Genomic DNA, 26,088 nt, shown 5'->3' with positions numbered 1-26,088 from the left:
TTTTTAAGTGATCAATACAAGTTGGTTTTATTATTTTTTATTGAAAGGAAATAAAAACAGTATTTCAAAGAGATATCTGGGGCCTCCCTGGTGGCGCAGTGGTTGCGCGTCCGCCTGCCGATGCAGGGAAACCGGGTTCGCGCCCCGGTATGGGAGGATCCCACATGCCGCGGAGCGGCTGGGCCCGTGAGCCATGGCCGCTGATCCTGCGCGTCCGGAGCCTGTGCTCCGCAGCGGGAGAGGCCGCAGCGGTGTGAGGCCCGCATACCACACACACACACACACAAAAAAAGAGATATCTGTACTCTCATGTTTATTGCACTGTTATTCACAATAGCCAAGATATGAAAACAACCTAAACACTAATCAACAGATGAATGGATAAAAAAGAAGTGGTACATATACACAATGGAATATTATTCAGCCACAGGGAAGGAGGATGTTCTGCCATTTGCAACAACATGGATGGACCTTGATCCCATTATGCTAAGTGAGATAAGTCAGACAGAGAAAGACAAGTACTGTATGATGTCCCTTATATGTCAAATCTAAAAAGTCAAGACTTCTTTTTGTTCTTCAATTTGGGGTGTCTCTAGTCTAAGGGATTAGAACATCTGCTTAATTCAAGCTCTCAATGAGAACAGATATACAATATTTCTATAGAACAGTTTGCTTTTTCATTAAAGCCTACCATTTATTGGCCACATATTCATTACTATATGGTTTCTTCCTTAAAAGTCAAAGCCATTCTTCGTTCTGAACACTTGAAGCCACAACTGGATAGAGTCATTTAAAATCTCCAGTGAAGACGTGTTAACATCACTGCAGAGGCACAGAGACTGTGATACATGAAGTCACCGAGGAGGAGACGACAGCAGAAAAGTTTCTTTTGCTCTGCTAGCCTTTAAGACCTTAAAGGCTTAAAGGGTCACCTTAGAGACCTTAATCTAGCGTGTAAAATCCGAACTATCTATTACCAAAGACCCTTCGAGTGTTCATAGAAATCTGGCAATTGATAAGTCACACGTGTTAGTCTTTTGTTTTTCCAGCAGATTCTTATGTAGTACACTCATTCTGTGCCTAAACATACTCTATGAAGATGTACAGAAAAATATGTAATGGTTTCTGTCCTCAGATGAACTTTACTTTTATTTGAAAACAAATACTAGACCAAATTAGTTGCATTGCACCTGAGCCAAGACTGCATTTATTACCAGGATCCTGTGTGCCTCTACTTTAACAGGGAGACTGTGAAGTCTCTTCAGGACCTGAGTATCACTGCAAACTTGGATCCTGATTCCAAGAGTCATCGAAACGTTTGGGCATTCCCATTTCCCAGCACACAGGTACCAAGTGAATTTCCAGAGGTCCCCCAGGAGGGGGACTGGGGAAATCATTATCATTTAACCTTGTTCTAGAGTTGCAGAGTCCTTTCTCTTGGGATCCTGCACTCTCCTCCAGGTGATAGGTTCATGATCTGAAATTGGTTTAGATCAAGGCTGTGTCTTTTTTATCGAGGCTACCTCTCAGCTTCCTGGTAAACATCCTCGATTCCATTTGATTGTTTCTTCCCCTCCCTTTTGACTCTACAGACACCCTGTTCTATTTGCCATATTCAGAATTTTCTCTGCTCAGGTCCAGCTGGCTGCCACTCCAACCACGTTATAGACTGAATGCTTGTGTTCTCCAAAATTCATTTGAGGAAACCCTAACTTCCAATGTTCCAATGTACTTGGAAGTGGGCCTTTGGGGAGGAAATTAGGTAATGAGTATGGGGATTTCATGAATCTGATTAGTGCCCTTATAACAAAAAATCATGAGGTTCTCTCCCCGCCTTCTCCCTTTCCCAAAAATGTGAGGACACAGTAAGAAAGTTGCCATCTGTAAAGCTGCCAGAGGACCCTTACCAACAACCCAACAGTGCTGGCACGTGCTTTTGGACTTACAGCTTCCAGAAACGGGGAAAAATAAACATTCTTGTCTTAGCCACCCAGTCTACGGTAATTTTGTTATAGCAGCCTCAGCTAAGACAAACCATGATTCTCATCACTATGGTATGTACTTGGGCTTCTGATGTTTAAATGCTAACAGGTGGCCTCCATGCGTCAGGGTCTATAATCCCCAGTACCATCAGGGCATCCAGTTCTTCAATGATACATCACGTCTTTGGCCCTTGCCTGCAGCAGAGAGTCCATCAATGAACATTCAAGAATGATGGGATTCCTCTCACCAATGCATATTCTTAATGTTTAGTAATTTTCTTCCAATACCTTAGAAGTGGAACTCAAAGAGAGGAAGTGAAGGCTCCTCTAGCTGAGATTTCAAGGGGTAACAGGAAAGTTTATATCTTCTTTTGGAAGAAATATAAGGGATTAAAAACAAAGCCAAAGTGAAAACAAGATTAGGATGCAAATTTTATGCTTTCTAGTATTCTGATCCAACTCATTGAACAGACTGATGTCATTTCTAGAAGCAATGAGCAATTTCACCATCTAATAGTCAATTTCACATTCCATTTATTATCATTTTTAGTATTATACTTTATGTTTTGTTATTTGAGAAATGATAATACAAGCTTTCTTTACAAAATTGAAAAGACAGAGGATATAATGAAAAGTATGTGTCCCTTCCATCCCTAATGCCAAGCTGTTCTCCCCAGAAGGAACCAATGATACCACTTTCTAATGAATCTTCCAGAGGCGTTCTATGTGTACATATATATGAGTGCACATAATAATTGCATTTTTTATGGTGAACAGATTATACAAATTGTTTTGTACCTCATTTTTTTCACTCTACTATATATCTTCAAGGTTGTTCTATATTTATACATATAAACCTCCACTGTCAATTTATTTACTGGCTACATAGTATTCCAGTATATGGAATACATGGAAAATGTATATTACCAATTTATATAGATGGACATTTAAGTAGTTTCCAATCTTTTGCCATTAAAAGGGATGCCTCAACAGGCCTCTTGTATGTATGTATGTATATATACATATATATGATTTTGCACACATATATTTCCTAAAAGTGAACATGCTATATCAAAGTGTCCATGCATTTATTCTATCTAATGTGGGCCAGGCATTGATATTTTCTAGTAACCACTTTTATATCTAAAGATTTGCTGAATGAAAGTGAAAAGCATTCACACCAAACATAGGCCAGAACATGTACCTATATTATGTATCTATAATTTCTTTAAAAGGAGAGCTACTTCTTTTTAAATAGAGAGCTCACACCACTCACAATATGACCAAGAAGTTTGCCTGGAGTGCACAATAGTGAAGAGAGCTCTTTGCCAAATTTGTCCAAGGCTAGTGCCAGCCAGGGAGTATCATCATCTTTAGTATTATCAATCATATTTTTCAAATGATTTATCTCTGCGTTCATCTCCTCAGATTTCTTTCTAAATCCTTCTTTAAGCAGAGCTTCCTGGATCTAAAAAAAAAAAAGTGAGAAGGGAAGTAAAACTTTTTAAATCCTCATTTTTTTTCAAGGATTACATTTTGTCAAACTTTAAAACTGTCAAACTATCTTTGTTTCACTCCTAAAATTGTTCTTTCTTACTCAGTCATGAAAGGAGAATTTTGTAACACAGAATATCTACTGGTTTGGACCTGAACACTAAGAGAAAGTATAGTTTACAGCCTTACTAATATTCACATACCATTGGGTTTTGCCAAAAAGCTAGGCCTGACATGAGGACAAATATATGTTCCAGTCAAAAAACGAGAGGTGAGAGGTAACCTTGGTCTGATTGCACTAATTCTCAGTTCCACTCAGGATGGTGCAGTCACCCAAATCATAGAAATCTGTTATAAACACATCCAGATGGACAGTGAGAGAATTCCCTCTATGCCACATGATAGCTTGGGTATCTATCCACACCTGGAGACAATGCAGCAAGTTTAGAAGCCGTTGCCTCTCTATGTTTTTAAGTCTGGACATTTCCGATAGTTTTAGGGCAGCATAGATCTACCTCAGGGTCTTTGGGTGGTAGCAAGGTTCCTGGTAATTGGTGGTGATCCTGGTAAAGCAAACCAGTTGCTGCTCATATTAAATACATGTTGTTGGAATATCTGTTTAATTTTAAAATTCTCAAAATGGATACCCAAACACTATTTATATTCTCCAAGGGACTGGAGGGGCCATAATCATGCTGAACTCGCCAAAGTCTACTTATAGAGTAGAATTCAAAGGCTTTAGAAGGATTCAAAGGCTTCAGGGTTTTAATAAATCACAAGTAGTAAATGGCAGTGGTGCTTCTCTCCATAATCTTGCTGTAACCTTCGCCCATCCCTTCCTGATGTACAAGGGTAATGACCGTCAGACACTCCTAAGGCCATGGCCTGACCCACCTTCAGCTTATGCACCAACATCATATTCTGCTCTCTCAGTAGGTTTTCTCTTTCCTTCGCCAGCTTCTCCGTCAGCTGGGCTATGTTTTCCTGGAGACTCTGCTCTTGTGCTGCCATCTTCTGCCCCTGCTCCTGCAGTTTCTGTTTCAGCAGCTCCTGGTCCCTCTCAGCTGTCTCCCTCCTGGCCCGCTCCTCTGCCCCAAGAAGGTTTTAGAGAGGATGAAAGTAAGGTAAGGACTGATCTCTACCCTCCTGACCTCAGCGACCAAATAAAATTGGAAAGGGAGGTAGGAAATCTTTGAAATCCGCCCCCCCGTGTCCACACCACCAAGAGCACATTTCAGAATGTGATGGGAGAGGCTCTGTCTGGCTGACATCTAGCCACATTCAACCACAACTCCCCTTGCTGTTTTTGGACGTAGCAGAGTTGTTCCACAGATGGAGAAGAGGCTCCTTGTTATCAGGAAGGTTTTGCTCTCACACCTGTCAGAGGGAACTGCAGGACCACCAGAGCCCTTCTCCGTACCTACTACAGCCTTCTCCCCATCAGTGAGGGCTTTATCTGCCTGCAGGATGGATTTCTCTATTGCCACCTGTGACAGCAGAAAGCTCTGGAGGACTTCGTTTGCCTGAGGAACCAAGAAGGAGCACAGAACTTACAATTCCATTGAGGAGATTAGTGCTGCAAAAACAAGTATGTCCATGTAATTTTTGCTTCATGTTTAAAATTCACTACAACAAGCCTAAGCTCCTTAGAGTGACCTGTCTTCCTCCAGTATCTAGTCCTGTGCTACTTCCTTCTACCCACTCCAGATTCCAGCCAGTCAGAACTATGTTCAGTTCTACAAACCCAGGATCTCTGGGGCTTTTATATATTTCTCTTCCCAATGTGAAATACTGCCTCTAAAATGTGCTGCTGTTTTCCTCCACTACTTGCTGTCTGTAACTTTAGGCAAGTTAGTTTAACCCACTAAGCCTCTCTGTTCAGATCTTTAAAATGCTGACAATAAGTGTAGATGCTTCTTAATGTTATTTGAAGGATTAAAGAGTCCAGTGAAGGAGCTTAGCATTATGGCTATAGGCAATAACAGTTCAAAATATGTCAGCTGCATTCTTATTATCATTATTACTTTTTTATTATTACATTTGTTACTATCACCTATGTAGCCCATTTTCACAGGTTCACAAGTGTTATAACTTTGTATGCAATTGTCTGTGTATTGGACTTCCTCTCTTGTGATCAGCCTTGAGTACAAAGACTCTGATTTGTAAATCATCTGCACTTGGCACATCAAAAAGCATGTTGTTGGATGAAGAAGTGAACAATTTCTGTTCTGTCTCGTGAATTTTAGAAATCCATAGTCACTTTTTGGGAATGGACATTTCTCCTCAGGAATAAAGAACATTGTATGGACCTCAAGAGCTAAAGCTGTCATGATATGCCCATGCTCTCTCATTACCCACACCTAGTGCTGTGCTCTCAGATTTTCAGAAGACCCCCTTGACTCTGTTCTGTAGACTCCTCATGCTCCCCTTATTCCTCACCTTCACTCCTTTCCTGGGCACTTGGCAATAGTCCCTTTTAAGCATTTCCTTTGCTTTCACGTAGAGTTCATGACCTCCAGGAACAGAAAAATTGCCTTCTGAAATACTTTCCATTAGGGCCTTGGAAAGCTCATCAAGTTTAGCCTGGCAGTATTTGACAGATGCCTGTTCATTCTGCAGCAAGAAACCCTCCTTCTTATCCTTTATGATTTCCTGCAAGGGAAATGTAGAGGGATGTCACCAGAAGCAAGGAACAGAGGAGATAAATTTCCAAGGAATCTGGTAGAAGGATTGGTCTGACTGTGGTCCTCATGAGAAAAGCATTCTGTTGGAGTACAGGGAATAAAATAGCAATCACAAGATTTGATCTACTCACAATCTTGAAAACTCTCTGTAAGACCATAGGAAAGTTTTTTAGCCTCCCTTCAGGTTCTTCATCTGAAATGTTGGAGTTACATTATCTAATCTCTGTGGTTCCTTGCAGCTGCAACATTCAGTGATTCTATATTCAGTGATACAAGGAGCAACCTAAGTTGAAAATGGCCTGGAATGAGGGGCTGATAAGAGAAATTTTGGTTGCTGGTCATGGGAATGTGTTCACAGGAAAAGAAACCAGCTTAAGAATGACTTTTGGGTGCTCTGGACAGCCTTGGTATCCACAGAAGTATTTACTTTATGAAGATATCTATACTGATTTTACATCAGAGATGAGAGACATTTCCAGATAAATTGCCTGAGGTTTGGCAGAAAAAAGAAGGAAATGTAGTCCTTTGAAGCCCTATCCCTGATGGGAACACAGACTACTTTATCCTTGAGAGAGGGATGAGCCATGGGTTCAGTAAAGGCTCTGCTAGGCTTTTGACAGATGCCTCTTCATTCTGTCATATTCTCCCCTTCTTCAAGAGGAGGGGACAAATAGTAAATACTAAGAGAAATTACCACAAGATTCTTCTGGAATTCCTGATTCTCATCCTTGAAGGAGTGCCCCATGAAGATTGCAATGGCTTCCCTCTCACAGGCTGCGTGCACCTCCAGAAGCTCCTGGAGCGTGTCCGTGGGGAAGCTCAGTTGCTGGGTCATCTGCTCACTGTAGTGGTCAGCTGCCTTCTGCACAGCCGCTGAGTTCTCCAGCTGGGCCAGAGTTGTCACTGCGTTCTCCAAACAAGGTACAGCTCCAGAATTGATGGTATCCACGTAGGTCACAACCAGAGTCCTCAGACCTGAATAGGCCGGACATTTAAGGGATAAATATTAAGTTATCAGTCAATAGGCACCAGGATTCTGAGGCTACATTTCTAAGGTCACACACACACACACACACACACACACACACACACACATCACTTCCCCCTTCTGCTATCCCTCCCTTCATTTTCCTACTGACTCTTCATTTTTATGGTTTTCCAGCCCACAGGGCTGAAAAAAATTAAAAATTTACCTGTATGTAAAATACTAGGGGATATCTGAAATATTGAAAGCAAGATAGATTACAGAGGTATTGAGATGAGACAGGGTATATCAGATTATATCAGATTATACTTATTCCCAATTCTGAGGCTTTTAATGGATTTTTCAGTGATTTATGGGCTAATATTTATTTTTGGACCACTGTAAACTCCCAAAATATTTTTTGTATTCTCCTTGTGAAGAACACTTACTATACAAGACTTCCCCTGAGAAAATGGAATTTTGTTTTTATACCCAGATAGTGAATTTTTTTCTTAGTGTAGGAATTTTTCAGATAAGTGGAAGCCACAGATTTCAGTGACAAAACTTGCAGTTTGGGGGAGGGATTTTTATTTTTATTTGTTTGTTTGTTTGTTTTTGTGGTATGCGGGCCTCCCTCTGCCGTGGCCTCTCCCGTTGCGGAGCACAGGCTCCGGACGCGCAGGCTCAGCGGCCATGGCTCACGGGCCCAGCTGCTCCGCGGCATGTGGGATCCTCCCAGACCGGGGCGCGAACCCGGTTCCCCCGCATCGGCAGGCGGACGCGCAACCACTGCGCCACCAGGGAAGCCCCTAGGGGAGGGATTTTTAAATCTCCGAAAGTAAGATAAGTATAAAATATACACATTTCTTCATGGAGTATGAATGTCTGCAAAACCTAAATTCCATACGGAATCAAACAAAACTACTGAAAAACACACATATAAAATATTCAGTGGTCCCACGGAAATGGGAAAAAGAGTCTCACGGTTCCCAGTGACTGTGATTCCCTCTCTGAGGGTCTTGGTTTTTGCATTGGTGAAGATGTAAGAACAGAAATTGCTTGTTTGTTCCAGGAATTTAGGATCCAGTTGGTCTTCAGACACATTCTCAATGTCAGCTAGAAGTTCTTTGGCATTTGTTGGCCGGTCAAAGACAAAACATTTCCGTGTTGGAAAGAAATGCCTGATACACTCTCTGGGTAGATTTGATGCTTGGGCTTTGGGATTCTTGCCTGAGGGACAGAAAAACAGAGATTAGACTGGGAAGAGTCTTGGGACAAGGGAGCTAATGGTTTTTATGACAGGGATTTATGTATCTTTGCTGTCTTCTATGTTTATAACTCCTTTAACATAGACATTCAGTATTTCTATGCACATCAAACTTATACCATTGATGTAACTGGAGAGAAATTTGGGGAGACTTCTGATCCAGTAAAAGAAACCTATGGCTGGTATCCTCAGACCTGCACATGGTAGAGTAGTTGTCTATTAGATGTTTACTGAACTAATGGCTAAAAGAATGAAAGGTCAAGTGTAACTTTTTGCTCCACTTAATCTCATGTAGGAATTGAGCTGTGGGACTAAAAAGAAGAGCCACAAAAAAGGGATAGTGAACAATATCAGGAATATTAGGAATGACACCAGATTATTTAGGGAAAATGATCTTGATGCTAAAAAATAATTGGTACAGAGTTAGCTAATTTTTAGTAAAAAACACTGAAGGGTAAATGTACCTAAAATGTAATTTTAAGATGTCACCACTAATCAATAACCTCTTTGACATAAAGGATAATATTTGATCTGACAGTTGTCTTCTCCCGCCTAGCCAATTTCTCAATAAATATTTTGAGAAAACATAAATAGAAAAATGAAAACAAAAAGGAATAAATCAGAATTGATACATCTTTCAAGATTTCATCAGATATACCCACTGTAAATGTAACCCATTAAAATAATTTATTAATTTGTAATTAAAGCATGGGTAAATATATGGGAATTAGGAGAAAGCTGGGATATGGAATGTAAAATGAATGTTCTAAAAGTTATTGTAAATATTGAAAAGGCATAGATTGAAAAGACACACACTTCTTCAGGATTACTTAGAACATAAAGTCATTTTGTAGATGATATACTATACAGGATTAGAAAGTTCCCTCTTTGAGAAAAATAATACCTAACTATGTGAAATGCACTTTTTTTTTTCATTAGATTGACTTTTCATTTTAATTTCATGTCTAACAAGTATCTTGTCAGTTGTTTTCCTCAACAAAAAAAGCAGAAGCCAAATTAGGGAACTCAAGTGTCTGGTCTTTAGAAGATTTAGCACCCATTGTAATCTGGATGCTAAGTTACAAATGGTATGAAAAGCAAATTGGTTTTGAATAATTTCACTTTACCTTACACTTTACTTTTCTTAAGAGAACTTAAGACTCCAGTCGCTAGAGCTTTGCAATCCGCTTTCCAGCCACAATTTCTACAGACTTTGATCTAGTCTCAAATACAAATGCAGCCCCAGAGATGGTGGACGGTGTGTAGTAGATCCCACCCTCTATTGGACCATCCACTGTCCAGGCCATGCTCTGATACCTGGAATCAGCTTCAAGGCATTCTCCAGGTACTCATCTTCTGTGATAGGGTGACCATTTAACATCAGCTCCAGGGTGAAATCCCGTACAGTCCAGATAAAGTCTGGAAAGAAACTCACAAACTCTGTGGAATCTTCTACTACATCAGGTTGTGAAGAGGACTTGGCCCTGATGAGTTCTGTGAGCTCTGTCACATAACTAGGAACTTGGTTAAGAAAAAGAAAACCCCTACACACAATTTCCACATTTGCCTAATTAAAAAGTATTATAATCACTCTCTTTTGCCGTGAGTCCCCTCCACTCCACTAAAGGCAACTAAATAACAGGGAAGGAGAAACTGACTCTATCTCCATTCCCCAAAACTCAGTGAAGCTTGGTGGTTCAGTTCCTGGAAGGATACTGCAGTTGCTCCAAGGCCTGGTGGTTGATGGTGCTCATGCTGTTGTAGACAAAGCTGCTACATAGAAGCACAGCCAGGGCAAAGATCCACGAGTCATTCTTAGGGTCACCCTAGAAAGCACATTTGAACACGAGATTTAGGAGTTTACTCCTAAATTAGAAATTCATTCATACACTTATTCTATCATAGTTTCATTTATTATTTCAGCTGACATATTCACCATGCAAAGAAATTGTTTGAAGAGAAACATAAATACAGATAACAGCTTTGACAATTACAAAGACATTTTTATGTTTCCAATTTTTTCATATATAAAATCGTTCTTATCTTCATAGTGCTTTTTTTCCCTCAACTGGATGAAGTAAAATAACATATACATAAAATCTAGTATAGTACTTGGTGTGTAATTATGTATTCAATGGTAAGTGTTAGCACTTATTCATTCTACAAATATTTATTAATCATAGCCCATATAAAATATACCACAGTTGGCATAACTGGGTATTTAAATTATATCCAATCAATAAATATCTGCAGGAAGTTACTGAATGCTCCCCACTGTTTCTTAGATTTCAAAAACCATGTTAAAAATGACAATTATTCCTTTCAAGATGCCTATTTCAAAGCAGTGACAAACATCCATAACAATAAATGCAACAAAGATGACAGTACCTATAAAAAGCTTACATCTTAGTAATGTATATAAGCAGTTGAACTTATAGCTATAATATTAAATTTAAATTTATGTTTGTCAAGGAAGAATAGAGCTATGAAAGTTGGAGAAAGAATCTATGATATGAAAGCTTCCTCAAAATCTTGAATTGAGTATTAAAGAATTGGTGGAATGTGGAATTGAAGAAATGAAGGTGGTCCCATAGATAGAAACACTCACAGAAGCAAAATTAGACATGGGAGAATACAGGGGTCTTGTAATGAAAATAGAGTTATTTCATTTGACTGGAGCAGAGGGTGAGTGGAGAAGTACATCTGAGCTCTAGTGCAGCCTGATGAAGGGCCTTAAAGGCCAGGCTAATTTGTTTGTATAAATCATAGCACTGTCCAAGTAATAGCATAAACCCAAAGATCATTTCTACTATAACGGTTGTGAAGCTATTCCCTAGAACAAATGCAAAAACTGTGATTCATGTCAAGAAGAGTCTATATGGGAGTTTGGGGGGGAAATAGTCTATTCATCACTTTATTTCCCAAAAACCCAATTTTTTAAAATAATCAATTAGGATAAGGAGAAGTGGTATTTATGACAAACAATAAATTAGTTCAACAACAAGACTATATCATTGCTTGATATATGATTTTAAAATAAATACAGAATTTCTAATTCTCCTTTGGGAAGAAATAGAAAGCTATAGAAATTTAGATACTATTTCCAAATAAGTCTCAAAGTAGGTGGAAAAAAAATAATTTATTTCATCCGTTAGTAGTAAGCTAAAATACCAAAAATCCATCTTAAAAAATTCTTGTAGGACAAACACATGCCTTTATAGAAACAGCACATTCAGAGGTATCTTACAGCATTCTACAATGCTCTGTGAGTAGTTGATGAACTTCATCATAGAAAATATAAACTCATCTCTTAACTCCAACCCTCAAATACATTCTTCATCTGGTAGCTAAGAAGGTGAATCAGAAAATTTTCCTCACTCCCAGGTTGATGTTTCTCCACTTTCTTACCAAGGTATCCTTACACTTAACTGTAAATTATGGAAACTGTGAGGTGCTGCCTGGATCATCTTTCAAGACTGAAGGACTTAGTCCCCCAGCTGTTGGGAGTGCTGGTGAAAGACAGTCTTCAGGTGTCAGGCATCTTAATTAGAAAGGCTTCCAGAGCAGGCTTTCAATAATTTATCAACACCCTTGTCCTAACTCAGGATAACTCAAAAGGACCATTCAACCTAGAGCTCACATGGAATTGACAGAAGTTGGAGATTGCAACACAGCACTTCTTCCTCTCTCCAACCTGCTTCTTTACCAATCATACTTTATTAAACCTGACTGCATATGTGTGGTCTTATCAACTGGACTAAAGACTCTTTGAGGACAGGACCTTTATTTTGGTCACTGATATCTACAGTACTGAGTCCAAAGGTCTAGAATTCAGTTGTTCAACAGTTATTTATTAAATGTAATCAAGTCATCCATACAGTGCCAAGAAATAAAAGATTTTATCTAACATACCATGATACCTTACCTAGAAGTGAGATTCAAACAAATCATAGTCTGCCTCATTTACTATAGGTGATTTCTAGACTTTACAAGTAGACTACAGCACTTAATGTCTGTGATCATCAAGCAATAAGGAGAAAATCCAGAATAAAAAGGATTTATCTATGATTTTCTGCCTTACCTTTTCCACATCGCCCAGGCCCTCTGTGTCCAGAAGGACCAGGGTATGGTCTAACTTGGAAGGGTGAGGCACACACCACATCCAGATGCCCTTTGTTTCAGACTGCACTGTAGAGCCCAGAGGGAAACCTGCAAGGAGAGTGGAGAAAGCAACATTCAGTTACATCAGGTAATCTAAGCAGCCCAGGGGCTACAAAGTCAGACTTACTGGAGTGTAAGTACCCCAGCATACAACATGGTGCTTTCTCTATTTCCTCAAGAATGTCCTACTTTGTCTGTCACCTATTTCAAGGAGGAGGGGATATTAATTGTGAGAATGATGCCAAGCAAGGGATCAACAAGGAGACAAAGAGGTATCCATGAATCAGACAAAACAGAGGTCTCAGATAACCATAAGAAGAGTATTTTTAAAGAATGGTGAGGTTCAGAGGCAGAGAGAAGTGGATTGCAGTAAGATATGGGCAGGTAAAAAAGTGTAAAAAAGAAATTGAGATTATATTTTTTGCCAGACAAAATAATTTTTGAAAAGGGGGGGAGGTATTAGCCACAATAGGATATGAAGTCCAGGAAGGATTTTTAAGATGATAGATAATGAAACATCTTTATATGTTGATGAGAATATTCCATAAAAAACCAAAATGTGTTTCAAGAGAGAGAAGACACAATTGCAAGAGCCCAGTACTTAAGCAGGTAGAAGAAGGTAGGATTTTTAGCATACATAGGAGAAATTTTGTTTTATAGGAATAAAACAAAAAATATGACAACAGATCACAGTAAGGTAGTGATTAAGTGGTGAGAATTAGAAGTGAAACGTTGGTTTATTGAGAGGAATTTGGTTCTCCCTTCACATGACCAGGGAAGAAAATTAAGAGGCTGAGATATCAGCTGGAGTCAAACAAATGGATCCTGACTAAGTACACAACACTCACCATGGTTCTGTCCTGTAAGACGGTTCATCAAGTAGGATTTGCCTGTACGATACAGTCCTACAATGGCCACCACCACCAATGGCTGAGAAATCTTCTCAAGAATCTGTAGAGCTTTCTGGTTCACTGACAGCAGATCATTGTCATGTTCCACCAGACAAATGGGGGCCATCATGTTGGGTCCAGATGCCATGGCAACCTGCTAACCTAGAAGTGCTTCCTAGTAGAAATAAGATTATAAAGGCATTCCCTAACTCAGAGTCATACAAGCATTTGTCAACGTTGGACTTGGTAAGATTTCTGTACGTTCCATGAGACGAAAGCTAACCTAGAATTAGCAGACTACAGAGGTTTTCCTCCATCATTCCCTCAAATCTCTGATGATGTTTGTAGTGAAACACAGGCTATTATCACTCTCTATAGTTTTACTTCAGTAATAATAATAAAATTCAAGTTATTGTTACTATACACTGAAGGCCTAAGATATACCAAGCCCTATGATACATAAAGTACATACCCACCTAAACTCATACTTAAAAGAACCAACCATGCTATTAGAGACATGGAATATTCAGCTTCATCTCCCAACCCCTGGGGATCAGAGAAGAGCCGAAAGTTGCGTAATCATCAATGACTAATTGTTTAATCAACCATCCCTATTTAATGAAGACTTCATTTAAAAAACTGAAAAACCCTAATTAAAAGGGTTCAGAGGGATTCTGAATTGATTAACATGGAGGTGGTCAAAGGATGGCATGTCTAGAGGGGACACGGAAGCTCCACACCCCTTTCTTACCTTTCTCTATGAATTTCTTCTATCTTGCTGTTCCTGGGTTGTATCTTTTTTAAATAAACCAATAATCTAGTAAGTAAACTATTTTTCCTGATTTCTGTAAACCATCCTAGCAAATTATTGAACCTAAAGAGGAGATGGTGGGAACCTCCAATGTATAGCCAGTTAGAAGTCCAGGTGACAACCTAGACTTGCAATTGGCATTTGAACTGGGGGGCAGTCTCGTGGGACTGAGCCCTTAACCTCTGGGGTATGGACTAACTCTTGGAAATTAGTGTCAGAAGTGCTTAGTGTGAAAAAAATGCCCAGATATGTGGTGACCAGAAGTGAAGTATGGAGAATAGAAAGTTGAGAGGAGAAATTGAATTTTTCCTTTTCAGGGTGGAGACAAACAATAGATGATCAAAAGACCCAAGGAGAGACACTTTGGGAAATTAAGATATTTAAAAGCAGCACATACAGGGGAAAACTGAAAAGGCACACACAGGCTCAGGGAAGATGTATGCTCAGAAAAGCCTAAAAAGACTTTATGGTTTCTCCTTAGCTTAATCCCAAGCCTCAAAACCAAGGGCCAGCTTAGTGAAAGAATTCCTTGGCACAAGACCAGTATGCGAAGAATGGGAAAGTTAGCTGCTTTTATAAATGCCCAATTTTCAACAAAAGCAACAACAAAACAAAAATCACAAGGCATACAAAGAAATGTTTGTGCATTCAAGGCATACAAAGAAAATGTGGCGCATTTAAAGGAAAAAAATAAAGTAGTATGAAACACCCCTGAAGAAATACATGCACTAAGTGTTCTAGGCAAAGACTTTGAAATAACTTTCTTAAATATGCTCAGAAAGCTAAATGAAAACAAAAAGAACTAAAGAATACCAGAAAAACAATATGTGGGGACCTCCCTGGTGGTCCAGTGGTTAAGAATATGCCTTCTAATGTAGGGGACACAGGTTCGATCCCTGGTCGGGGAACTAAGATCTCACATGCTGCAGGGCAACTAAGTCCATGTGCCTCAACTACTGAGCCTGCGCGTCACAACTAAAGAGGCTGCATGCCTCAACTACAGAGCCCACGTGCTCTGGAGCCTGTGCACCACAACTAGAGAGCCTGTGCAGTGCAACTACTGAGCCCATGTGCTATGGAGCCCACGCACTACAACTAGAGAGAAGCCCGCGTGCCACAACAAAGATCCCACATGCCGCAACGAAGACCTGAGACAGCCAAAAATTAAATAAATAAATAAATAAATAAATAAATAAGCTGTAACTCCATCCCATCCACACATTTCTAAAGAAAGAAAGAAAGAAAAAGAAAAGAAAAACACTATGTGAACAAAATTTTGAAATCTACAAAGTGATAAAAATAATAAAAAGGAACCCAGTAGAAATTCTGAAACTCGAAAATACAATAACTGAATTTAGAAATTTTCTAGATGGGATCAGACTTATGCAGTCAAAAGAAAGAATCAGCAAACTTAAAGCTAAGATATCTGAAGTTATCAAGTCTCAGGAGCAGAAGGAAGAAAGAATTATTTAAAGTAATATAGCCTAAGAGATTTATGGGCTATTGTCAAGTAGACAGATATATGCATTATGGAAGTCACTAAAGCATAAGGGGAGAGGCGGGGCAGAGAGATTCTTTGAGGAAATAATCACTAAAAAATTCCCAATGTGATGAAAGACATCAATCTACAAATGCAAGAAGTTCAACAACTCAAATAGGATAAATAATGCGAGATCCATGCTGAAACGTATTATAATCAAACTGTCAAAAGACAAAGAGAGAATCTTGAAAGCAACAAGAAAGAAGCAATTCATCACAACCCACCACCTAAAAGTATTAGAAAGAGAAGAACAAACAAAGCCCAAAGTCAGAAGAGGGAAGGAAATAATAAAGATCAGAGAGGAAATAAATAAAATAGAGATCAGGGCTTCCCTGGTGGCGCAGTGGTTGCGCGTCCGCCTGCCGATACAGGGGAACCGGGTTCGCGCCCCGGTCTGGGAGGATCCCGCATGCCGCAGAGCGGCTGGGCCCGTGAGCTGTGGCCGCTGAGCCTGCGCGTCCAGAGCCTGTGCTCCGCAACGGGAGAGGCCACAACAAGAGGGAGGCCCGCATACCACAAAAAAAAAAAAAATAGAGATCAAAAAAACAATAGAAAAGATCTATAAAACCAAGAGCTGGCTTTTTGAAAGGATAAACAAAATTGACAAACCTCTAGCCAGGCTCACCAAGAAAAAAAGAGAGAGGACTCAAATAAACAAAAAAAGAAATGAAAGAGGAGAAATAACAACTGCAACCTAAAAAATACAAAATAACATAAATGGATACTATGAATAGTTATATGCCAACAAATTGAACAACCTGGAAGAAACTGACAAACTTCTAGAGACTGCCAAGTCTGAGTCAAGAAAAAACAGACAATTTGAACAGACCGATCACTAGAAGTGAAATAGAATCTGTAAAAACAAGCAAACAAACAAAAAAACTACCATAAAACAAAAATCCAGGACTGGATGGCATCACTGGGGAATGCTACCAAACATATAAAGAACTTATACCTATCTTTCTCTAACAATTCCAAAAATTGAAGAGGAGGGAACACTCACAAATTCATTCTATGAGGTTACCATTTCCCTGATACCAACACCAGACAAAGGCACCAAAAGAAAGAAAATTACAGGCCAATATCTTTGATGAATATAGATACAAAAATCCTCAACAAAATATTAACAAACTGAAATCAATAGTACATAAAAAGAATCATACACCATGATCAAGTTGGATTCATTCCAGTGTCACAAGTATGGTTCAATACAGGTAAATCAATGTGTTATGCCACATTAACAAAAGGAAAGACAAAAATCACATGATCATTTCACTAGATGTAGGAAAAGCATTTGACAAAATTCAGTATCCATTCATGATAAAAACTCTTGTCAAAGTGGGTATAGAAGAAGCATATCTCAACATAATAAAGTCCATTTACGAGAAACCCATAGCCAACATAATACTTAATGGTGAAAACTTGAGAGAGCCTTCCCACTAAATTCAGGAAGAAGAAAAGGATGCCCACTCTCATCACTTCTCTTCAACATAGTATTGGAAGTCCTAGCCACAGCATTCAGACAAGAAAAAGAAATAGAATGTATCCAAATTGGAAAGGAAGAGGTAAAATTGTCACTATTTGCAGATGACATGATACTCTCTGTATAGAGAACCCTAGAGTCTTCACCCAAAAACTATTAGAACTAATAAATGAATTCAGCAAGGTTGCAGGATACAAGATTAATATACAGAAATCTCTTGCATTTCTATACACTAATAAAGAAATATTAGAAAGATAAAGAAATCTCATTTAAAATCACATCAAAAATAAAATAAAATACCTAGGAATAAACTTAACAAAGGAGTTGAAGACTATATTCCAAAAACTATAAAACATTGATGTAGAAAATTGAAGATGATTCAAAGAAATGGAAAGACATCCAGTGCTCTTGGATTGGAAGAATTAATGTTATTAAAATGGCCATACTACCCAAAGCAATCTACAAATTTAGTGCAATCTCTATCAAAGCATTTTTCACAGAACTAGAGCAAACAATCTGAAAATTTATATGGAACCATGAAAGATCCTGAATTGCCAAAGCAATCCTGAGAAAAAAGAGCAGAGTTGAAGGTATAACCCTCCCAGCCATCAGACTACATGACAAAACTACAGTAATCAAAACAGCATGGTATTGGCACAGAAAAACAACACGTAGCTCAATGGAACAGCATAGAGATCCCAGAAATAAGCCCACACTCATGTGGTCAATTAATCTGAGACAAAAGAGGAAAGAATATACAATGCAGAAAAGACAGTCTTTTCAACAAGTGGTGTGGTGAAAACTGGACAGCCACATGTAAAATAATGAAATTAAAATATTCCCTCACACCACATACATAAATAAATTCAGAATGGTTTAAAGACCTAAATGTAAGACCTGAAACCTTGAAACTCCTAGAAGAGAACATACGTGGAACACTCTGACATCAATTGTAGCAATATTTACTTAGAACAGTCTCCTAAGGCAAAAGAAATCAAAGCAAAAATAAAGCAAATGAGACATAATTAAATTTAAAAGCTTTTGCATAGCAAAGGAAACCATCAACAAAACGAAAAGACAACCTACAGAATGGAAGAAAATATTTGCAAATGATGTGACCAACAAGGGGTTAATATCCAAAATATACAAACAACTCATACAACTCAATCTCAAAAAGCAAACAATTCAATCAAAAAGTGCACAGAAGACTTGAGTAGGCTTTTTTCCAAAGATATACAGATGGCTATTAGGGACATGAAGAAATGCCCAACATCACTAATTACTAGAGAATTGCAAATCAAAACCACAATGAGCTATCACCTTACACCAGTCAGAATGGCTATCATAAAAAAGATAACAAATGACAAATATTGGAGAGGATGTGGAGAAAAGGGAACACTCATACAGTTGGTAGGAAAGTAAATTGATGTAGGCATTAAGGAAAACAGCATAGAGATTCCTTAAGAAATAAAAAATAGAACTACCATATGATCCAGCAATCCCATGCCTGGGTATATATCCAGAAAAAATGGAAACTCTAATTCAAAAAAGATACATACAATCCAATGTTTATAGCAGCGTTATTTACAATAGTTAAGGCATGGAAGCAACCCAAGTGCCCATCAACAGATGACTGGATTGAGAAGTTGTAGTATATAGACAATGGAATATTATTTGGCACTAAAAAGAATGAAATACTGCCATTTACAGCAATATGGATGGACCTAGAGAAAATTGTGTTTAGTGAAATAAGTGAAACAGAGAAAGACAAATAATATCACTTATGTGTGGAAACTAAAAAATAATACAAATGAATGTATATTCAGAAACAAATACAGTAACAAAGTCACAGATGTAGAAAACAAACTTGTGGTTACCAAAGGGGAGAGAAAAGAGGAGAGGGACAAATTAGGGGTATAGGATTAACAGATAAAAAGTACTATATATAAAATAGATAAGCAACAAGGATAAAGATAAGGAACAAGGATATAGCACAGGAAATCACACTCATTGTTTTATAATAACCTTTAATAAAATATGTACAAAAATACTGAATCATTATGCTGTATGCCTGAAACTAACACAATATTGTAAATTAACAATACTTCAATTTTTTTTTAATTTTTTAAAGAAAAAAGAACTCTTTCCATAAAAACTGCTCTCAGAAATGAGGTAGAGCTTAAGACATTTCCAGATAAAGAAAAGCTGAGGTATCCGTTACTACTAGACCTGTCCTGGTAGAAATGCTAAAGGGTTGAAATAAAGGACACTAGACAGTAACCAGAAAACCATATGAATACAGAAAGATCTCTGGGAAAGGGAATTTATCGGTAAATATAAAAACCTGCATTATTGTAATTTGGGGTTTAATTACACTGTTTATTTTCTACAGTGTATAAGAAACAAATACTAAAAATTATAAATCTATGTTAATGGATAGACAATATATAAAGATGTAATTTTGTCACTAATATACAGTGAAGGGAGGAAGGAAGAGCAATGAAAAAGTAGAGTTTTTGTATGCATTTGAACTTAAGTTGGTATCTATTCAAAATAGATATTATAAGAGTGTTAATGTAATCACCTCAGCCATCACAAAGAAAGTATCTATAGAATATACACAAAAGGAAATGCAAAGGGAATCAAAATATGTCACTACAAAAAAATCAACTAAACATAAAAGAAGGCAGAATGAAGAAAATGAGAAACAAAAAGCAATGACATATAGAAAATAAATAACAAAATGGCAAAAATAAGTTCTTTCTTATCTGTACTTACTTTAAATGCAGATAGATAAAACTCCCCCTAGTCAAATGTAAATGGATTAACTCTCCAATGAAAAGGCACAGATTGGCAGAATGGATTTTTTTTTTTAAGTGCTCCAACTATATGCTGTCTAACTCACTTTAGATCTAAGGACGCACACAGGTTAAAAGTGAAAGAATGGAAGAAGATATTCTATGCAAATCACAACGAAAAGAGAGGTGGGGTGGTTATACCTATATGAGATAAGAGAGAATGAATGTACTTCAAACATTATTAAAAGAGACAAAGAAGGACATTATGAACAGGTAAAAGAGTCAAGTCACTAGAATATAAAACAATTCTAAATATATATGCCTCAAACATCAGAGCTCCAAAATATATGAAGCAAGCATTGACAGAATTGAGCAACAGAGCACTCAAGAATAATAGGAGACTTTAAAACCCTACTTTCAATAATGGGTAGAAAAACCAGACAGAAGATCAATAACAAAATAGAGGACTTGAACAACACTACAGATTAGTTGGACCTAACAGACATATATGGCACACTCCCATCTAACAACAGGAGAATACACATTTTCCCAGGTGTGCATGGAATACTTCCAATGATAGACAATATTTTGGGCCACAAAACAAATCTTAAATTTTAAAAAGTCTGAAATCATACAAAGTATCTTTTCTGATCACAGTGGAATAAAACTAGAAATTAATAGCCAGAGTAAAACTGGAAACTTCACAAGTATGTGGAAAATAAAAAACACACTCTTAACCAATGGGTCAAAGAAGAAATTCCAAGAAATATTACTTAATATTTAGAGACAAATGAGAATGAAAGCACAACACAACAAAACTTATAATATGTAGCAAAAGCAATACTAAGATGGAAAGTTATAACTGTAAATGATTGCAATAAAAAAGAAAAAACCTCAAATCAACAACCTAAGTTTACTACTTAAGTAACGAGAAAAAGAAACAAAGTTCAGGGCTAGCAGAATGAAGGAAATAATAAAGATTAAGCAAAATAAACAATAGAAAAGCAATAGATGACATTTTAAAAAAAAAAGCATTGGTTCTTCAAAAAGATCAGCAAAATTGACAAACCTTGAGCTAGATTGACTAAGAAAAAAAGAGAAGACATATTACTAAAAACAGATATCAAAGTGGGCACATTAGCACAGATTCTATAGAAAAAAAAAATTATAAGAAAGTACTATGAACAATGTTCACCAACAAATTGGATAAGCTAGGTGAATTGGACAAATTCCTAGAAACACAAACCTACCAAGACTGAATCATGAAGAAATAAGAAATCTACACAGATTTATAACAAGTAAGGAGATTGAGTTAGTAATCAAAACAACCTCCCAACAAAGAAAAGCCCTGAAATAAATGTCTTCACTGATTACTTCCACCATTTAAATAACTAATACCAATTCTTCTTAAGTCATCTAAAAATCTAAAGAAAAGAAAACATTTCCTTACTGATTCTATGAGAAAAGCTTTACCCTGATACCGAAGCCATACAAATATACTATGAGAAAAACATTACAGAAAAATATCTTTTATAAATATTGATGCAAATTTCTCAACAAAATATTAGCAAAGCAAAATCAGCCACATATTAAAATGATTGCACACCATGACCAAGTGGTATTTATTCCTGAAATGCAAGGATGTTTCCACATACAATCAATGTAAAACACCACATTAAGAGAATAAAGGAGAAAAATCACATGATCATCTCAATCAATGCAGAAAAAGCACTTGACAAAATTCAATGCACTTTCATAATAAAAACACTCTTCAAGGGACTTCCCTGGTGGTGCAGTGGTTAAGACACTGCAGGGGGCCCAGTTTCAATCCCTGGTCAGGGAACTAGATCCCACATGCATGCTGCAACTTAAGAGTTCACATGCCACAACTAAAGAGCCAGCGAGCCACAACTAAGACCCAGTGCAACCAAATAAATTAATTAATTAATAAAAAAACACTCATCAAATTAGGAATAGAAAGAAACTACCTCACCATAATAAAGGCCTTATGTGAAAAACTCACAGCTAACATCATACTCATAGGTAAAATACTGAAAACTTTTCCTCTAAGATCAAGAATAAGACAAGGATGCCTGCTTCTGCCACTTTTATTCAACATAGTATTTGAGGTTCTAGCCAGACCAATTAGAAAAGATAAAGAAAAAAAGACATCCAAATAGGAAAAGAAGAGTTAAATTATTTGTTACAGATGACATTATTGTATATGTTGAAACCCTAAAGATTTCTCAAGAACACTATTAGAACAAATAAATGAAGCCAGCAATGTTGAAAGATACAAAATAAACACATAAAATCAGTTGTGTTTCTAAACATTAACAGTGAAAAACATGAAAAGGAATTTAAGAAAACAATTTCATTCACAACAGTACCAAAAAGAATAAAATACTTAGGAATTAATTTAACCAAGGAGGTGAAAGACGTACAATGAAAACTATAAAACATTGCTGAAAGAAATTAAAGAAATCATAAATAAATAGAAAGACATCCAGTGTTCATGGACTGGAAGATTTAATATTGATGTCAATACCAGAAAAGAGATTTACAGATTCAAAGCAATCCCTTTCAAAATACCAACAATATTTTTCACAGAAATAGAAAAACTTTTCATTCTTAAATTAATATGGAATCTCAGGGAATCCTGAATACACAAAACAATTTTGAAAGAAAATAAAGTTAAATGTATCACACTTTCTGATTTCAAAATTTACTACAGAGATACACAAATCAAAACTGTGTGGTACTAGCATAAAGACAGAAATACAAACCACTAGAAAAGAATAAAGAGTCCAGATATAAACCCTCCCATATGTGGTCAAATAATTTTCGACAAGAGTGCCAAGACATTCAATGGGGAAAGCACAGTCTTTTCAACAAATTTTGCTGAGAAAACTTGATATTTACCTGCAAAATAATAAAGTTGGACCATTACCTTAACACTATATATAAAAATTAACTCAAAATGGATCAAAGATCTAAACACAACAGCTAAAAAAAATTTTTAATTCTTAGAAAAAAAAATAGGGGAAAATCTTCATGATATAAGATTTGGCAATGATTTCTTGACTGTTACACCAAAGGCATGGGCAAAAAATGAAAAAATGATGACTTAGACTTCATCCAAATTAATAACTTTTGAGCATCAAAAGATATCATCAACAGAGTAACGAGGCAAAAAACAGAATAAGAGAAGTATTTGCATATCACACATCTGATAATGAATTAGCATCTAGAATGTATAAGAAATCCTACAACTCAAAAACAACAGCAAGGGCTTCCCTGGTGGCACAGTGGTTAAGAATCCTCCTGCCAAGGTAGGGGACATGGGTTCGAGCCCTGGTCCAGAAAGATCCCACATGCCGCGGGGCAACTAAGCCCCTGCACCACAACTACTGAGCTTGCACTCTAGAGCCCATGAGCCACAACTACTGAGTGCTCGTGCCACAACTATTGAAGCCTGCATGCCTAGAGCCTGTGCTCCACAACAAGAGAAGCCACCACAATGAGAAGCCTGCGCATCGCAACGAAGAGTTGCCCCCACTCACCGCAACTAGAGAAAGCCCGCATGCAGCAACGAAGACCCAACGCACCCAAAAATAAATAAATTAAATAAATAAAAATTTTTAAAAAAAACAGCAAAAAGAATGTGATTCATAAATAGGCAAAGGACCTGAACAGACTTTTCTCCAAAGATATACAAATAGGCAATAGACACATCAAAGGATGCTTAACATCACTAATCATTAGGGGAATATAAATCAAAACCACAATGAGATACCACCTCACACCAATTACGGTGGCTATTATTTTTTTTAAAAAGGCAAACAAGTGCTGGCCAGGATGTAGAAAAATTGGAACCCTTGTGCATTGCTGGTGGGAATGTAAAATGATGCAACCACTGTGGAAAACACTATGGTGGTTCACCAAAATATTGAACATAGAACTACTATTTGATCCAGCAATTCCACTTCAGGGTATATACAACAAAAGTATTAATAGCAGGGACTTGAACAGATATTTGTACACCAATGTTCACAGCAGCAGTATCTAAAATAGCCAAAAGGTGAAACAACACAAATGTCCATCAAGGGATGAAGGATAAACAAAATGTGGCAAGTCATACAATGGAATATTATTCAGCTATAAAAAGAATGAAATTCTAATATGTTACATTGATGAACCTTGGAGACATTATTCTAATTGAAATAAGCCAGACACAAAAGGAAAAATATAATATGATTCCTCTTATATGAGCTACCTAAAATAGTCAAATGCATAGACAGTAAGTAGAAGAGTGTCTAGCACCAGCTGCAGGGAGAGGGAATGGGGAGTTATTGTTTATTTAAAGGGTGCTGAGTTCCCATTTGGGATGGTAAAAATATCTGGAAATGGATAGTGGTGATAGTTGCACAACAATGTGAATGTACTTAGTACTACTGAACTGTACCCTTAAAATGGTTAAAGTGGTAAATTTTATGTTAAACATATTTTTTCACAATAAAAAAGTTAAAAAAAAAAGCAGACAATCTATTTCTCTGTGCCATGCTACTGCAACCAATTAATTGGCAGAATAATCTTCTTCAAAGACATTGGTTATCCTGTAAGTTCCTTTATCAATAACCAGTGGAAGCTTTCAAGTGACCATCACACACCAAAATGTGCTAACACTGGTGTGATCCTACGTGCTCATCTTTTACCTGCAGGTATAGACGAGTGTTAAGTAGAAGAAGCAGCAGCTGTGTGGGAATGAGGTCAATAAAAAGGAGGCAGCCTCCCTCTCAAGAAGAGAAGGCAGGAGACAGGAGAATGTCTTGTATTTTAAGGGATTCAGGTTGAAGTATTTAGCTGAGAAGGGTCAGGTTTTTTTGCAACTTAGTCCCAGAAATGAGAATAAGAATAAGAATAAAAATGCAAACATCATTTTATATTACATTGAGAGACATATACATATATTTAGAGAGAGAAAGCAAATCTAGCAAAAGATCACCACTGGGTAAATCTAGGTGAAAAGAATATGGGATTTCCTTGTCACTGTTTCCAAGGCAAAGTTTGATTTGAAAAATTAAGTATTAAAAGCACAATTATACCATGGGTCTCCTGGCATATTTTTGATTGCTATTATATTAAAAGTTTCCTATAATATCTATGCATGTTTCATCATCAGAATATATAAACATGATATTATATTCAAATATCTCAAATATTCAGTTTTATATTTATAGGTCAAATATTCAAGATGCATCTAATACTATCAAAAAAATACAAAAAAAAAACAAAAACAAAAAAACCCCCGAAAGAACAGCTCTATCAGTTACTACTCATGTGGCCTTTAACAAGGAGTCTCACCTACGTAAACCTAAGTTCTTAAAGATTGTGGGGGGTGGGGGGGTGGGATGAACTGGGAGATTGGGATTGACATATATACACTAATATGTATAAAATAGATAACTAATAAGAACCTGCTGTATAAAAATAAATAAATAAAATTAAATTTTTTAAAAAAGATAATTATAGGGGTAATGTGAGAAAAATTATAGGTCCAGCCTGGAGAATGTTTTGATAATAAAATTAAATACTATAAGCTTATATCTGAGCATAGCATGCAACACAAAATAGGATTTCAGTACATGTTTGTTGACTTAGATGGAGATTTCTCCACAATAATTGCACTGAACAAGTTGGTCCATTGGGTGCATTTGAACATAGTCTGTGAACTCTAGTTTACTAAGAAACAAGGTATACAAATAAAAATTTTTTTATCCAAGCAAAGCAGCAAACAAATTCAAACACTGCTCCTGCACCATCTCCTTTTGTCTAATTCTTCAGTGTGGGGAGTAAAGAATACAAAGGAAAACATGGGTCTCTAACAGCTACATTATAATTTTGCAATTGTCCAGTCCCCTCTTTAGAGTGAAGACTAAAGGAAGCTGTAGGAAGATGTGAGAGGAACAACTGCAAACAACTTTATATATGGAATCTAAAAAAAAAAAAAAAAA

At 37.1% G+C, this 26,088-nt stretch overlaps 1 protein-coding gene across 2 annotated transcripts in view; it reads right to left on the bottom strand.

Annotated features, from left to right (window-relative positions):
- Positions 1-329: 329 nt before the first annotated feature.
- Positions 330-26,088, bottom strand: part of LOC102976263 (guanylate-binding protein 6) — a 27,018-nt gene continuing 1,259 nt past the window's right edge. Inside the window, exons 2-11 of one of the 2 annotated variants that reach the window (XM_007120063.4) lie at positions 13,401-13,617; positions 12,473-12,600; positions 10,108-10,217; positions 9,709-9,905; positions 8,109-8,354; positions 6,855-7,135; positions 5,916-6,128; positions 4,897-4,999; positions 4,371-4,564; positions 330-3,450 (exon numbers count right to left, since the gene is read on the bottom strand). In XM_007120063.4, the coding sequence (XP_007120125.1) occupies positions 3,223-3,450; positions 4,371-4,564; positions 4,897-4,999; positions 5,916-6,128; positions 6,855-7,135; positions 8,109-8,354; positions 9,709-9,905; positions 10,108-10,217; positions 12,473-12,600; positions 13,401-13,590 (1,890 nt within the window). In that variant the 5' untranslated portion in view covers positions 13,591-13,617 and the 3' untranslated portion in view covers positions 330-3,222. The remainder of the gene's footprint in view (positions 3,451-4,370; positions 4,565-4,896; positions 5,000-5,915; positions 6,129-6,854; positions 7,136-8,108; positions 8,355-9,708; positions 9,906-10,107; positions 10,218-12,472; positions 12,601-13,400; positions 13,618-26,088) is intronic. The other variant, XM_007120065.4, reaches the window with a different exon arrangement.

Source organism: Physeter macrocephalus, chromosome 4 (assembly GCF_002837175.3).
Source record: "Physeter macrocephalus isolate SW-GA chromosome 4, ASM283717v5, whole genome shotgun sequence".
Lineage (NCBI taxonomy): Eukaryota > Metazoa > Chordata > Mammalia > Artiodactyla > Physeteridae > Physeter > Physeter macrocephalus.
Note: the sequence above shows the minus strand (reverse complement) of the source record. Positions and strands in the feature narration are given on the sequence as shown.